This window comes from Balaenoptera acutorostrata, chromosome 10 (assembly GCF_949987535.1).
Source record: "Balaenoptera acutorostrata chromosome 10, mBalAcu1.1, whole genome shotgun sequence".
Lineage (NCBI taxonomy): Eukaryota > Metazoa > Chordata > Mammalia > Artiodactyla > Balaenopteridae > Balaenoptera > Balaenoptera acutorostrata.
The window spans coordinates 3,304,171-3,320,047 of record NC_080073.1 but is presented as its reverse complement, the minus strand read 5'-3'; the positions used below and the strand labels follow the sequence as shown (position 1 = coordinate 3,320,047).

Genomic DNA, 15,877 nt, shown 5'->3' with positions numbered 1-15,877 from the left:
CGGGCAGCGTGCAGCCTGCTGGAAAATGTAGTTCCCGGCTGAGAGGGCCGGGCTAGACGCGCGGAGGCAGGCGCGCGGCGGGCAGGCCTGGAGGGGGCGGGTCCGCGCGGGCCTCCAAGCCGCCAGCCCCGCAGCGGAGAGGTCACGGCGTGAGGCCGCCGCCACAGTCGCCGCGAGGTCGGGGCGCCGGGCTGCACCATGGCCTACTGCCGGCAGGAAGGTAGGAGATCGGGCTGCGTGGACACAGCCTACGAGGGCCTGCAGGGGACACGCGGTCTGTGCAGCCCCCCGGACCCCCGCGCCCCCACTGCAGGCGCGGGGGACAGTCCTCGGGACCCTCGGGTTGGGCCCGGCGGCGGGGTCGCCATCCCCGGTTTTCAGATGAGCAAACCGAGGCCCGGGTAGGAGCGAGGCCGGCCGAGGTCACCGTGAGGCTCGAACCCGGACCTCGGAGGGAACAGCACATGGGGGAGCTCGTAAACTAGGGCCGGGTGTCAGGGCTGTGCGAGCGCGCTGCCTGCGGCTGGTAACGGAGAATTTATTGATATTAATTATAATGTTACTATGGCGCTCACCACACACCACGTGTTCCCGTTTGCACCGCCTTCAACTGTCCCGGAAAGTCGCCCCTCGGTGGGCGCTGCGCTGGGGGTGGGAGTGCCGCCCGCTGGGACGGGTCAGGCTCTGGTCCAGGAGTTTTGTGTGGCCTGTCTCGCGACGACCTTCCTAAGTCAAGCCCTGCTTTTATCCGGAGAGTAAACCAAGACCCAGAAGTGACTTGGGTAAGCCACACGGCCGGCAAGTCGCAAAGCTGGGGTTGGAGCCCCGCGGTCTGATTCCAGAACTGCCCAGTCTGGTGCCCAGTGGACTCCAGGGAGCGTTCCGCTCAGAAGACACCCTGCGTAGAAAACAAAACAAAATAAAACAAAGTTGGTCCCCGCCTACTGTCTCTCTGCTTGTTACCTCTACCCGGGACCTCAGAAGTTTCCAGGCCGGGTCCAGGGGTCTTCCTGCACAACCGCTAACCGGCTCTGTCCCTGAGCTGCCACCCAACTCCTCCAGGGCCTAGTGTTCAGTCTTGTAAAATGAGAAGTTTATCTTCATTTATTCCGCGCATATTCATGAAGCACCTTCTCGGTGCCAGGTGAGGGGAATGGTGGACACCTGAGACTATAAAGCTCCAGAGCGAGCTGGAACTCACCCAGAAATCCTTTAGCGAATGGTCCAGCTCCCTCAGTTAGTTAAGGGAATCTTAAGGCCAGAGATGGAGGTGACCCACCCAAGGTCATGCTTCAGTTAGGAGAACAGCTCAGTCTAAAATGCTAAGCCTTTTCCCAGTACCCCATTCTGCTCCTGGAATCCTCCTTCCCTGGGTCATAAAACAATAATACTCACTGATGTCTCTAATGAGTAGTTTCCATTGATTGATATTTAACTCTGCCATGAGCAAAAGTCCTCTGCCCTCACCACTTTGTTAGGCAGCAGGTCTCTTGTTTTTAATTTCTTTCTTCTAAGTGTAATTTACTTCTTCATTTAGCAAATTTTTTTTAGCCTTTGGGGTATAATGAAGCTATAATCCTCATTCTTGAGGGTTTCTAGGGGTTGCAGGTTCTCTGGGAAGCAGAGACAGGTGTTTAGATCCCTATCTTTTCCTGGATCAAAGATTTCTCTCTTTCTTAGTTTGGGGATGAGAATTAAAAGCACTCACTTTAGGCCTTCCCTAGTTTTTATCTTATCCATGCCACTGTCCCCTAAGTCCCCAACTTGTTTTTCTACCCACCGATTCTTTATGCTTCCCATGGGACTTAGAGAACCGATCCCAAACTCCTTCCAGATTAAGGCTGGTGTGATCGAGCCCCTTGCCTGATCCGGCTCCTGCTACTCTCTAACCACCCATCACTGACCAGCCACACTGGCCTCTGGCCGTTCCCTTTGCCTGGTGCACCCTTCTTCCAGCTCTTCCCATGGCTGCCTCCTCATCCTTTAAGATTCAGCTCATATGTCACCTCATATGTCACCTCAGTGAGGTCTTCTCTGGGCCTTTGTGTCTTTCACACCCTAAACTCTTTGAAATTACCTGGTTTATTTTTGTCATTTTCCTTCCTGTCTATGTTCTTGCAGCAAGCCGGGAGCATTAGATGGGCCATATCCCCGGCACCTTTAACCAGTGAACCCATACACACGGCTGCCCTCTGTTCTGAGTGAATCACTTGCCTGTGCACATTTACTTCAGGGGCCCGCCCCCCAGCCTTGGGGTTAAAGGCCTTAGCTGGGCGTTCAAGGTGTTGGGCAGCGTGGACTCAGGCTCGCTCCCTGGCCCAGGGCCACACTGTTCCTGTCTTTGCTCCTCCTTTTCTAATGCTGACCCTGTTCTCTCCTGTTGTGTCAACAGACGTTTATTGAGTACCTGTGATGTGCAGTGGGCACAGGTGGGCGGGCTGCCTTTGTGGCATGCTGGAGGTGGCGGGCGCCCCTTCTGGGTTGGACGTACCAAGAGATTCTGCTGTGTTCTAGGGGGAGTGAGACCACCCATCCATGGTTTTTTTTCTCTCTAACCTACTTCATGGTGATAGCCGTTCTGTCTTCCGCCCTCTGCTGGGTCTGGGGTCTTCATGTCTGAATTCAGAGTTCATTCCTCCATTCACTTTTTCAACAAATACTGATTACCCACTATGTCTTGGGCACTGTTTTAGGCTCCGAGGATACTGCAGTGAATGGAATAGACAAATCCTTGCCCCTGAGGAGCTGACATTTCAGTGGGAGAGACAGGTGGTAAACAAATACATAATTGTTAGGTGAGAAAGAGCAGGTTAAGGGTGATGGGGAGTGATGAAGGAAGATGGCATCTGAGCAGGAGGTATGAAGTCAGGGAGAGGGAGGCTGTGAGGGTATCTGAATGTGCTCCTTATTTTCCCATTGCTACGATATGAATGTGTCCCCCCAAAATTCATCTGCTGAAATCCAAACCCCAAGGGTGAATGGTATTAGTAGGTGGGGCCTTTGAGAGGAGCTTAAGTCATGAGGGTGAAGTCCTTATTCGGTTGTTTAAAAAGGTTGATTCTCCTATAGTGAGTCCAGCATCAGGGAATCCCTGCTTCCTGAATTTGAGAAATATATTTTTGTGTTGATTTTTAAGTTTTTCTATTATTACTGCCATGTAAACGTCTAAGGAACCTGCTCTTATAAACATGTGCCCGTGGGCTTCAGGGACTCTAAAACCGGACAGATGAGTGGATTGAATTCTCACAGCATTCAGTTTACAACATTAATTCAGTCTCGTAGATGATATTTGACCGAATTGCCCCTTGCACGGAGAATGTGCTTCTGTGCCAGGGGTGGGTCCTTGAGGTTACTGTTCCTGTGCCACCGTCTGATGGCCAAGGTCGTCCAAGGCCAGTCTCTGACCGAGGAGCCTTTGCTGTGGAGACCAGGAAGGCGCTGGCCCTCCTTGGCTGGGAGTTAAGTCCACCCCAGGCCTTTTCTCCCATCGGCCGTGATCGTGAAAATCTTGACTTGGAACTCTAAGAGGGCGTAAGGTGGTTATCCACATCCTTCTGAATATGCTTGTATCAACTTTTTAAGGTTATCTTGGAAGTGAAAACAAGCATTTTTATATTTTCTCCAGAGAAATGTAATGAGACTTCCAGTCTAGCTGGTTACCCCACTCGTTGGCCATCATGATGAGTTCTTTTTTCACAGTTGGGACTCGGGGATCGGTGAGCACTGTCCTTTTGTCCGTCCTGTGTCCACTCTCAGACACTCCTGCTGGGACAGGCGTGCAGCGGACAGGGTGACACACTCGCGATCTTTCAGACCAGAATTTGTGTTCCTGCTCTGCCTTCACGTACTATGTGCCTTCGGGCTGGTTTCCTACCTTCTCTGTGCCTCCGTTTCCTCTCTCTGTAAACAGGAGATTAGTAATACCCACCTCCCGGTGTTGGTATAAGGATTAAATGAGCCGACGGGTGGGGAAACTCATTGAGTAGGGCCCAAGCGTGTAAAAGATGCAGTTATGTTCTGCCGTTAACGATTCTGATTCCAATTCCAGTGTGTGGGTATTTCCCCCACATCAAGCAATTCTCTGACACCAGCAGTATGTCCTACAATTCAGCTCAATCTGTCACTGTTTACCTGGAGATGGTGTCAGATCCCACAGTTTAAGGGCTCAGTCCTGCAACACCCCTCCCCCCCGCCGCCCCCCCGCCCCAACTGCAGGTGCCAATCACAAGTCCAGGTTGTCATCTGTTCTTCTTAACCACTGGCTGTAGATCAGAGGTTCCCACGACCTCCTCCTAGCTAGCGTTGGATTAATTTGCTAGAGCAGCTCACAGAACTCAGAGAAACAGTTTACTTACTAGATTGCTGGATTATTATAAAAGGATAGAATATTATATTATAAAAAGATACAACTCAGGAAGAGCTGGATGGAAGAGACGCACAAGGCAAGGTGTGGGGAAGGGGCGGAGCTTCCATGCCCTCTCTTCCCGAACCTCCACGTGTTCACCTGTCCGCTTGGGCTTTTGCGGACGCTTCATTACATAGGCATGATTGATTAAATCATCAGCCACTGGCAGCTGATTCAGCCTCCAGCTCCTCTCCCTTCCCCAGGGTGGGGTGTGGGGGGTGGGGCACGGTGAGACTGAAAGTTCCAACCCTCTAATCCCAGAGCTGTTTCTCCTGGCAACCAGCCCCCATCCTCAGGCTCCCCCAAGTCATCCTATTAACACAACAAAAAGACCTTTATGCTCTCATCACTTGGGAAACTGAAATTTTAGGAGCTCTGTGCTAAGAATGGGGTCAAAGGCCAAATATATATTTCTTATTCTAAATGACAGTATCACATTCTTCGATACAGTGTAACCGATCTCTCTGGGGGATGTCCAGGAAGGTGCCTGAGAGGACTCGGCCTGTGGGAGGGACCTGGAACATTCTGGGTGGGGCTGTGCATCAGTCACTCGGGAGCCCATCAGTGGTGTGGACGTGCAGAGAGCTTGATTCAGCTTCTGTTCTGTGAGGCTGGGCCTCTGGGCCTCATAAGCCCCACAGGTGCCTCCCGTACCCAGCAGGCTTGGACGCCTTGACTTGGCCTGAGACCGGCCTCCCCATTGGTCTGGGCCCGGCTGAGATCTTGGTAAACAAAACTGTCAGAGCTGAGCTGAGCAATTGTGTCAGCTTATTTATTTTGCTTAGCACGCAGCACTTTTGCAGGCTGCTTTCAAGTGTTCTGAACACTGGCCAGAATTACCAAGGTCTTTAGGTTCTTCAACATGCCCTGGCTGCCCGGCCCCAATCCCTTCCCAGGCCACTTGGGACAAGCCACCTTCTCTGAGATAGAATGGGAGGTGTTGGAGCAGAACCCTCAGGTGTTCTGGAGCAGGCCGTGGTCCTGAGCGTGCCGAGGGTCAGCCGCCATTGCTGTCACCCCTCCTGGGAGACCCCGTACAGGTGTGGGGAGGGTGTAAGCACCAAGTACCTTCCCTCTGTCCCCTCCGCTGTCCTCACTGGCACGTCTCTCTGGTGTTTACCGTCACCCTCGTGCTTTTCCCAAGCCTCTTCCGGAGGAGCCCGATAGGTGAAATGTTATCTGAAGGCGCCTGCTGGCAGGTCCCGAGGGGCCTGGAGCAAGTGGACCAGGTGCTCACAGGGACGGGAAGTGACAGAGCCGTCAGAGCGCATGGGAGTTCTGAGCAGAGGAAGAAGACCCGTTTGTTAGATGTCAGCAAACTTGGGGACTGAGAACAGCTGCATTTGATGGCTTGGGGCGTCTCGTCTCCCACCCGAGGATGCACGTGGCGCCAGCAGGAGCCGTCTTCCTCCTCCGCAGTACGGTCACAGGCACGTGATGCAGGAGCGGCTGCTAGACCTTCCCCCAGAGTCAGCAGTGAGCGAGCCCCCAGCCTGGGGAGCACCACTGAACTCACGTCGGGGTTTCAAACGGGACAGTCTTCACACAAGGTTTCCGTGGCTGCTTGGGTTTAGGGCTGATTCACAGCTCCTGGGTGAAACATTTCTCCCTCTGTTCTCCAAACACTAGGGAAGGATCGAATCATATTTGTGACCAAAGAAGACCATGAAACTCCAAGCAACGCGGAGCTGGTGGCCGACGACCCCAACGATCCGTACGAGGAGCACGGTGAGTGCCGGGCGGGGGTGGGAGTCCAACGTCCCTGGCCGCGGCCGGGTTTCCAGGTGTCTACCTTGGCCACCACTGCTCCTAGGACACTGAGTGCGTCTCCATCAGGTGTGAGGGGCTGTGTGCTTTCCAGCCCTCGTTCCCACGCGCTTCCCCGGCCATCAGGCTGAACCTAGGAGTTTCCTCTTTCTTCTGCCTCTCTTTCTCCTGAGTGTTTGAATGGTTTTCCGTTTTTACAAGAATGGAGCGCAGTGCTCTGGCACGTCACTCGCTGTTTCCTGCCCACCACGCCGTGGACATCTCCCAGCCTCGCTGTACCAGCCCTCACACTGTGCTGAGCTGAGAGCAGCTGAGGGGCGGGAGGGGCTTGAGGAGAAGGTCCGTGGCGCAGGGGGTCCTGACCATCTGTGTGAAAGGAGGAGACCAGCACCTTGACTCCTTAAAGTGTTTGGGCTTTCAAAGCTTCTCAGTAACCATCCGAGCGGTCGCTTCCGCTTTGGATTAAACGGTTTCCCTGTGTAGTTCTTGGAGCACAGGCACGGCCACAGCACTGGGAGGCGGCTTAGGACACAGAGCAGTGCTGCACACGGAGAGAGTCGCTGATGGTGACCTTTCCGACTGAGCCAGGAATGCTGGGCTTGTGCCGGGCATTTGAACCCCATCCCGAGGGAGCGGCCGGCCCACCGGTGAGTGCCGGCCAGGCAGCGGTTCATGTTACCGTTATGCCTATGAGGACTGGTCTTGGTTTTGCTTTTCCTGAAACCTCAGGCAGCACCTCTCACCCTTCCTTGCCCATCTTCCCGTCCCAGGACTGATCCTGCCCAACGGAGACATCAACTGGAACTGCCCGTGCCTTGGGGGCATGGCCAGCGGCCCATGTGGGGAACAGTTCAAGGCGGCCTTTTCGTGCTTCCACTACAGCACAGAGGATGTCAAGGGGTCGGACTGTGTAGACCAGTTCCGGGCCATGCAGGAGTGCATGCAGAAGTACCCGGACCTCTATCCCCAGGAGGAGGAGGAGAAGCCAGCGGATCGATTAGAGGAAACGGCTGTCTCTGAGGCCACCACGACCAAAGAAGAGGAGGGGTCCAGCTAATGAGGGCCCTGGGCGCTGGGCTCCAGCCTCCTTCAGAGAGGATGAACCTCTCCAAGAAAGTGTCTCTCCCTCTGTTGTTCTGTGCACTGTAATGTACAAAATAACTTATTGAGCTGATCAGGGGTCTTGGCCCCTTGACATATACACTGAAATATGGGTTGTATGTATGTGTGTCTCACATAACTTGTCAGCGAATGTAGCTGCCACTTTTGAATTCTCAGATTGTCCTGAATTTTGCCATTTTGAAATAATGTGCTGAATAATCTCAGCAACCAAAAATCTTTATCTGGGAGTGTCTCTTGTGAGTGAGCTGATTTGTTCTGATTCACTGTATCCCTTTTAGTAGATTTTATACCCAGTTGGAAAGTGAAATAGAAACAAACATCTTCCTTTAAAAATGCTGGAGGGGGGCCATTCCTTACAGAAGAGGCGGGATGATCAGACCTTGAGTATTTGACGAAGCACTATGCTTCATTTCTGATATATTTTGGTTTCCAGTTTGCATTGAGCTCCAGGTTTTCTACGTTTGGAAAACAGAGCTTTGGACCCTCTGAGTGACTCCCTTTGGAAGTGAAGAGAAAGGCTGTTTTTTTCTGTTCTTGTTATCCCAGAAGCCCTGCTTTGGGGTCTGTGTTCACACTGGCTCTGTCTCAGCCTGTTCAGATGCAATGTTCTTGAGAGGTGGGGACCTAATCATTACCAAAGTAGCACCTGAGAGAGGAAACGGTGTCAATTAAAAGGAAAACATGATTTTTACCTGATTTTTGAGTGGGTTTTAATTTGCTTTTCCTAATTAAAAATGTTGTGATATAAGGAAATATAAATTATGAAAAATTCAATTGAAATTCTCCTGTGAAGATATTGGTAGATCACTTTGAATCTGTTAAAATTTTCTGTGTTGCTTCCATACGGAGCTCACTGATTCTGTCTGTGAGCAGATGCCTTCACACAGGCGTCGCTGTCAACTTTAACGTGTTGTATTTGTTAGAAATGAGTACCAGCCCACAATGCCCAGGGGACATGAAGCATGAGCACAGGAGGCTGCCTTCCACCCCAGAGAGTGAGCTGTTGGCTCTCTGAAGCCTGGAGGCCCAGCTCAGGGTGAGGAGTGCGGTTCTGAGTCTGGGGTCAGGAAGCCGGAGCCACCAGCTTTGGAAGCCGTGCAGCCTGGAGGAGGCTTGGGACTTCTTTGAGCTGCAGGCAGAGCCTTGCATGTTTAACAAACATACTTTTTCAGGAAACGTTTTAATCAAGATGTCACTGACCTGTGACTAGTCCTGGATCCCATTCATTTGATACATTCAGGGAACCTCTGCCGTCCATGTCCTAGGGACATGGGAAGGTGACTTATCTGGCCTCTGCTTGTATGAAGCTACAGTCCAGCCAGGGGTCAGCATTTACTAGAAAGCAAGAAGAATCAGAAAAGCAGATCCCAGGGGCAAGGACAGGATGGCAGAGTAGAAGGACCTGAGCTCACCTCCTCTCACAAAAACACCAAAATCACAACTAACTGCGGAACAATCATAGACAAAAAAGGACTAGAACCTACCAAAAAAGATATTCTACTTCCAAAGACAAAGAAGAAGCCACAACGAGAAGGTAGGAGGGGTCCATTCGTGATACAATCAAACCCCATACCCGCCAGGTAGACAACCCACAAACTGGAAAATAATTATATTGCAGAGGTTCTCCCACAGGAGTGAGTTCTGAGCCCAAAGTCAGGCTCCCCAGTCTGGGGGTCTGGCTTCAGGAGGAGGAGACCCCAGAGCATTTGGCTTTGAAGGCCAGCGGGGCTTGACTGCAGGAACTCCACAGGACTGGGGTTAACAGAAATGCCACTCTTGGAGGATGCCCACAAGGTCTTGTGTGCACCAGGACCCAGGGGAAAAAGCAGTGACTTCATAGGATCCTGGACCAGACCTACCTGCTGGTCTTAGAGGGTCTCCTGGGGAGGTGGGAGGCAGCTGTAGCTCACTGTAACTCACTTGGGGACAAGGACACTGGCGGTGGAGGTTCTGGGGCGTACTCATTGTCGTGAGCTGTCCTGGAGGTCACCATTTTGGCACTGAGGCCTGGCCCCAACCATCAGCCCTTTGGCTCCAGTGCTGGGATGCCTCAGGCCAAACAACCAACAGGGCAGGAACATAGCCCCACCCATCAGCAGACAGGCTGCTTAAAGCCTTCCTGAGACCGTAGCCACCTCTAAACACACCCCTTGATATGGCCCTGCCCACCAGAGGCAAAAGACCCAGCTCCACCCACCAGTGGGCAGGCACCAGTCCCTCCCACCAGGAATCCTGCACAAGCCTCTAAGACCAGTCTCACCCACCAGGGGATAGACACCAGAAGCAAGAGGAACTACAATCCTGCAGCCTGTGGGAACGCAAACACAGAAAGACAAAAAGAGGTGGCAGGGCTTCCCTGGTGGCACAGTGGTTGAGAATCTGCCTGCCAATGCAGGGGACGCGGGTTCGAGCCCTGGCCTGGGAAGATCCCACATGCCGTGGAGCAACTAGGTGTGGCCTGTGAGCCACACCTACTGAGCCTGCGCATCTGGAGCCTGTGCTCCGCAACAAGAGAGGCCGCGATAGTGAGAGGCCCGCACATCGCGCTGAAGAGTGGCCCCCGCTTGCCGCAACTAGAGAAAGCCCTTGCACAGAAACGAAGACCCAACACAGCCAAAAATAAATAATAAATAAATAATTAAAAAAAAAAAAAGAGGTGGCAGAGGAAATAACAAGATAACCCCCCAGAAGAACAACTAAGTGAAGTGGAGATAGGCAACATACCCAAAAAAGAATTCAGAGTAATGATAGTAAAGATGATCCAAAATCGTGGAAAAAGAATGGAGGCACAGACTGAGAAGATACAAGAAATGTTTAACAAAGAGCTAGAAGATATAAAAAACAGAGTTGAACAATAAAATAACTGAAATGAAAAAATACACTAGAAGGAATCGATAGCAGAATAAATGGAACAGAAGAACAGATAAGTGAGCTGGAAGACAGAATGGTGGAAATCACTGCCACGAAAGAGAATAAAGAAAAAAAGAATGAAAAGAAATGAGGACTGTTTAAGAGACCTCTGGGACAACATTAAATATACCAACATTCACATTATAAGGGTCCCAGAAGGAGAATAGAGAGAGAAAGGGCCTGAGAAAATATTTGAAGAGATAATAGCTGTAAACTTCCCTAACCTGGAAGGGAAAGTCACCCAAATCCAGGAAGCACAGAGTCCCATACAGGATAAACCCAAAGAAGAACATGCTGAGGCACATATTAATCAAATGGACAAAATTTAAAGACAAACAAAATATTACAAGCAAGAAGGGAAATGCAACAAATAATATACAAGGGAATCCCATAATGTTATCAGCGGATTTTTCAGCAGAAACTCTGCAGGCCAGAAGGGAGTGGCACAATATATTTAAAGTGATGAAAGGGAAAAACCTAAAACCAAGAATACTCTACCCAGCAAGGCTCTCATTCAAATTTGATGAATAAATCAAAAGCTTTACAGACAAGGAAAAGCTAAGAGAATTGAGCACCACCAAATCAGCTTTACAACAAATGCTAAAGTAACTTCTACAGGCAGAAAAGAAAAGCCTACAACTAGAAACAAGAAAATTACGAACGGGAAAGCTCACTGGTAAAGGCAAACATACAGTAAAGGTAGGAAATCATCCACACACAAATATGATATCAAAACCAGCAGGAGAGTACAAATGTAAGATATTGGAAATACATTTGAAATGAAGAGACCAGCAACTTAATCTTGAATATATATAGACTGCTATATCAAAACCTCGTGATAACTGCAAACCAAAAGTCTACAATAGATAGACAAAAAAGAAAAAGGAATCCAAACACAACACTAAAGATAGTCATCAAATCACAGGAGAAGAGAACAAAAGAGGAAGGGAAGAAAAAAGACCTATAAAAACAAATCCAAAACAGTTAACAAAATGGCAGTAAGAATATACATATTGGTAATTAGCTCAAATGTAAATGGATTAAATGCTCCAACCAAAAGACATAGACTGGCTGAATGGATACAAAAACAAGACCCATATATATGCTGTTCGCAAGAGACCCACTTCAGATCTAGGGACACATACAGACTGGAAGTGAGGGCGTGGAAAAATGTATTCCATGCAAATGAAAATCAAAAGAAAGCAGGAGTAGCAATACTCATATCAGACAAATAGACTTTAAAATAAAGACTGTTACAAGACACAAAGAAGGACACTACATAATGAGGAATCCAAGAGGAAGATATAACAATTGTAAATATATATGCACCCAACAAAGGAGCACCTCAACATATAAGGCAAATGCTAACAGCCGTAAAAGGAGAAATTGACAGTAACACAGTAATAGTGGGGGACTTTAACACCCCATTTACATCAATGGACAGATCATCCAGACAGAAAATCAATAAGGAAACACAGGCCTTAAATAACACATTAGACCAGATGGACTTAATTGATATTTATAGAGCATTCCATCCAAAAGCAGCAGAACACACATTCTTTTCAAATGCATATGGAACATTCTCCAGGATAGATCACATGCTGGGCCATAAAGCAAGCCTCAGTAAATTTTAGAAAATTGAAATCATATCAAGCATCTTTTCCAATCACAACACTATGAGATTAGAAATCAACTACAAGAAAACAAACTGTAAAAACCACAAACATGTGGAGGCTAAACAATATGCTACTAAACAACCAATGGATCACTGAATAAATCAAAGATGAAATAAAAAAATACCTAGAGACAAATGAAAATGAAAACACAACTATCCAAAATCTATGGGACACAGCAAAATCAATTCTAAGAGGGAAGTTTACAGCAATACAATCTTACTTGAGGAAACAAGAAAAATCTCAAATAAACAACCTAACCTTATACCTAAAGCAATTAGAGAAACAAGAACAAACAAAACCCAGTTAGTAGAAGGAAAGAAATCCTAAAGATCAGAGCACAAATAAATGAAATAGAGATGAAGAAAACAATAGAAAAGATCAATGAAATCAAAAGCTGGTTCTTTGAAAAGATAAACAAAATTTAGCCAGACTCATCAAGAAAAAAAGGGAGAGCGCTAAAATCAATAAAATTAGAAATGAAAAGGGAGAAGTTACAATGGACACTACAGAAACACAAGCAATTATATGCCAATAAAATGGACAATCTAGAAGAAACGGACATATTCTTAGAAAGGTACAGTCTCCCAAAACTGAACCAGGAAGAAATAGAAAATATAAACAGACCATTCACAAGCACTGAAGTTGAAACTGTGATTTAAAAACTCCTAACAAACAAAAGTCCAGGACCAAATGGCTTCACAGGTGAATTCTATCAAACATTTAGAGAAAAGTTAACACCTATCCTTCTGAAACTATTTCAAAAAATTGCAGAGGAAGTAACATTCCCAAACTCATTCCACAAGGCCACCATCACCCTGATACCAAAACCAGACAAAGATACCACAAGAAAAGACAATTACAGGCCAATATTACTGATGAACATAGACGCAAAAATCCTCAAAAAAATACTAGCAAATCGAATCCAACAATACATTAAAAGGATCATACACCATGATCAAGTGGGATTTAACTCAGGGATGCAAGTGTTTTTCAATATACGCAAATCAATCAGTGCGTTACAGCACATTAACAAATTGAAGAATAAAAACCATATGATAGGGCTTCCCTGGTGGCGCAGTGGTTGAGAGTCTGCCTGCCAGTGCAGGGGACACGGGTTCGAGCCCTGGTCTGGGAAGATCCCACATGCCGCGGAGCAACTAGGCCCGTGAGCCACAATTGCTGAGCGTGCGTGTCTGGAGCCTGTGCTCCGCAACAAGAGAGGCCGCGATAATGAGAGGCCCGCGCACCGCGATGAAGAGTGGACCCCACTTGTCGCAACTAGAGAAAGCCCTCGCACAGAAACGAAGACCCAACACAGCCATAAATAAATAAACTAATAAATTTTTAAAAAAAGGAATGTTTTTAAAAAAAATAATAATAATAATAGCTGGAATTAAATTCTATATCCTCTCCTCCATGATTATGAGTTAGTAAAGAATAACTCTAAGGTTAACATATCAGCTGGGAGAAGATGGTGATTCCAGATATATGTCAGATATCAAGGAAAAAAATTCCTCAACATAAGGAGATGTAAATTGTAGTCAGATAAATGGGCCCTGTGGTTGTCTATGATAATATCCCTATGCTGAACCATGAAAAGTACCATGTTTTATTTTATCACAAATTTAAATTTATTCTACTATTTTAGTTGTCTCTTTACATCCTAGAATGTTTTAAAAAGCATAAAATGTGCCTAAGTTTCAAAGAATATGTGGTAGTGAGAAGGAAGATGAAGTCATTCTGATATAGAGTAGCCAAGAACATTTTACAAGAATGCAATGTCACTTTCTTGTAAATACATACTATACATTTTATTTGAAATTCTAAAAATCAGATTATATTAATAGAATTTTTAGTATTCAGATTTATCTCTGAGCTTGTGAATTACCAAAACAGGATATGAAAAGTTTTAAGTCATAGAAATAAATGTAAGCCTAGGAGTTCCTGGCTTTTTGAAATAGTTTTACTTACGTGAGTCTTTATTCAAGAAGAATCACTCGGGCTTCCCTGGTGGCGCAGTGGTTGAGAATCTGCCTGCCAATGCGGGGGACACGGGTTCGAGCCCTGGTCTGGGAAGATCCCACATGCCGCGGAGCAACTAAGCCCGTGAGCCACAACTACTGAGCCTGCGCGTCTGGAGCCTGTGCTCCGCAACAGGAGAGGCCGTGACGGTGAGAGGCCCGCGCACCGCGATGAAGAGTGGCCCCCACTTGCCGCAACTGGAGAGAGCCCTCGCACAGAAACGAAGACCCAACACAGCCAAAAATAAATAAATAAATAAACTCCAATCTCTTAAAAAAAAAATGCATTATAAAAAAAAAGTTTAAAAAAAAGAAGAATCACTCATGTAAGATAAGATTCACTAAATAATAATGCTATGAAAGTTCAAAGACGTTCTGTAGTGCATTTAGAGATAAATACCTTTGTCCTGGTTCTGATTCAGTGAAAGTCAGAATTTAGGATGCCTCCTCTGCTTCCTCTTCCACTCAGATTTTTCGAGTCTGAAAAATCAAGAGACATTTATTCAGCTGGATCTCTGCAGTGAGTCAGTGTATTTGAGGTGAGGCTACCAGGTGTGTTTATATGGAAAGACCCCTTTAGCTCATCTCTCCATAGAGCAGTAATTTTGCTGTTGCATCTAAAATCTGACAGTACCTGTCATGTCATAGGGAAAGAGGGAGTCCCCAGAGTAAAAGAAAAACACTTCTTTCATTCTCAGAAAATGGTAAACAAGCAACATCTGGATGAAAACTTTTTTGTGTGTAGTTCTCAATTTCCAAGGCCAAATGAGCCTGGGTTTTTTATGAGGTGCCAATCATGGAAACTAAGTCCCCTCACATTGATCCAAAATTGATGGGGCTGGGTCTAAAATACAATGAAGTCTAAAAGCCACGCAATGTTATATGTGAACGGAAATACATTTAAAAAATATATTTCTTTCTCAAGATTGTTTTGGAAATATATATTTGGTGTATATATGTATATATATATATTTGTTTGGTATACATATATATAATGAAATACTAATCAGCCGTAAAAAGAATGAAATCCTACTATTTGCAACAACATAGATGGACCTTGAAGGTATTATGCTAAATGAAATAAGTCAGACGGAGAAAGACAAATACCATATAATTTTTTTACCTAACTAGGTTTGTTTGCCCAATGCATAGCAAGTCAAAATGCTGAGACACCAAGGTTTGCAAAGAGAGGGTTTATTTGCAAAGCAGCCAATCAAGGAGAACAAATCTCAAATCGACCTCCCGGGAAGGCAAGGGGCTCGGGGTATTTATGGGATAACAAAGAAGCAGGGGGGTCTGAGGCATGGGGGGTGTGCGAAGCGTGGGGAAAGGTGATTGGAAACAGCTGTGATAACCATGGTTCTTCGCAGGTATAGCTAAACTACAGGCCTCTGCAGGTTCAAAAGGTTACCTAGAGGACACTCAGGCAGGCCGAGCTGAAGGGTCGGTGGTTTTATCCAGTCTTAACCAGCTCAGCTCGAACTAGCTGCAACTGACTGCAAGTTTCTAGGAAACAACTTGGGCAAAGATTTACGTGCTTGGAGGACATGCAAGTCTTAAAAGGACCTTGATTAGTGAAGGCAGGTGAAATGGATTTAACCCATGGTTTCAATTTCACTTATATGTGGAATCTAAAAAGACAAAACAAACCAACAAACAAAATAAAACAAAAACTCACAGATACAGAGGACAGAGGAGAAGGGAGGTGGGGTTCGTGAAACGGGTGAAGGGGTGAACTGTGTGGTGATGGATGGCAATTAGACTTGTGGTGGTGATCACGCTGTAATGTATACATGTGTGCAGTTGTAATGCTGCACACCTAAAACATATATGTTTCAAAAATATATATTATATCTATTTCTTAGCTCTGTCTACTGAAACTAGCTAAAAGCAATGGCACCCCAGCATCAGTGAACAGAACTCAAAGCCAGGTTTTGATTTCTAAACTCCCTGGTTTTGAGCAGGAAATATACAGA

The 15,877-nt window shown here is 47.0% G+C and overlaps 1 protein-coding gene across 1 annotated transcript; it reads left to right on the top strand.

Moving 5' to 3' along the window:
• Positions 1-3: 3 nt before the first annotated feature.
• Positions 4-7,985, top strand: CHCHD4 (coiled-coil-helix-coiled-coil-helix domain containing 4). The gene is made up of 3 exons (XM_007182994.2): positions 4-220; positions 6,035-6,133; positions 6,943-7,985. Exons 1-3 carry the CDS (start codon positions 199-201, stop codon positions 7,227-7,229), a joined length of 408 nt encoding a protein of 135 aa, XP_007183056.1. The 5' UTR covers positions 4-198; the 3' UTR covers positions 7,230-7,985.
• The last annotated feature ends 7,892 nt before the right edge of the window (positions 7,986-15,877 follow it).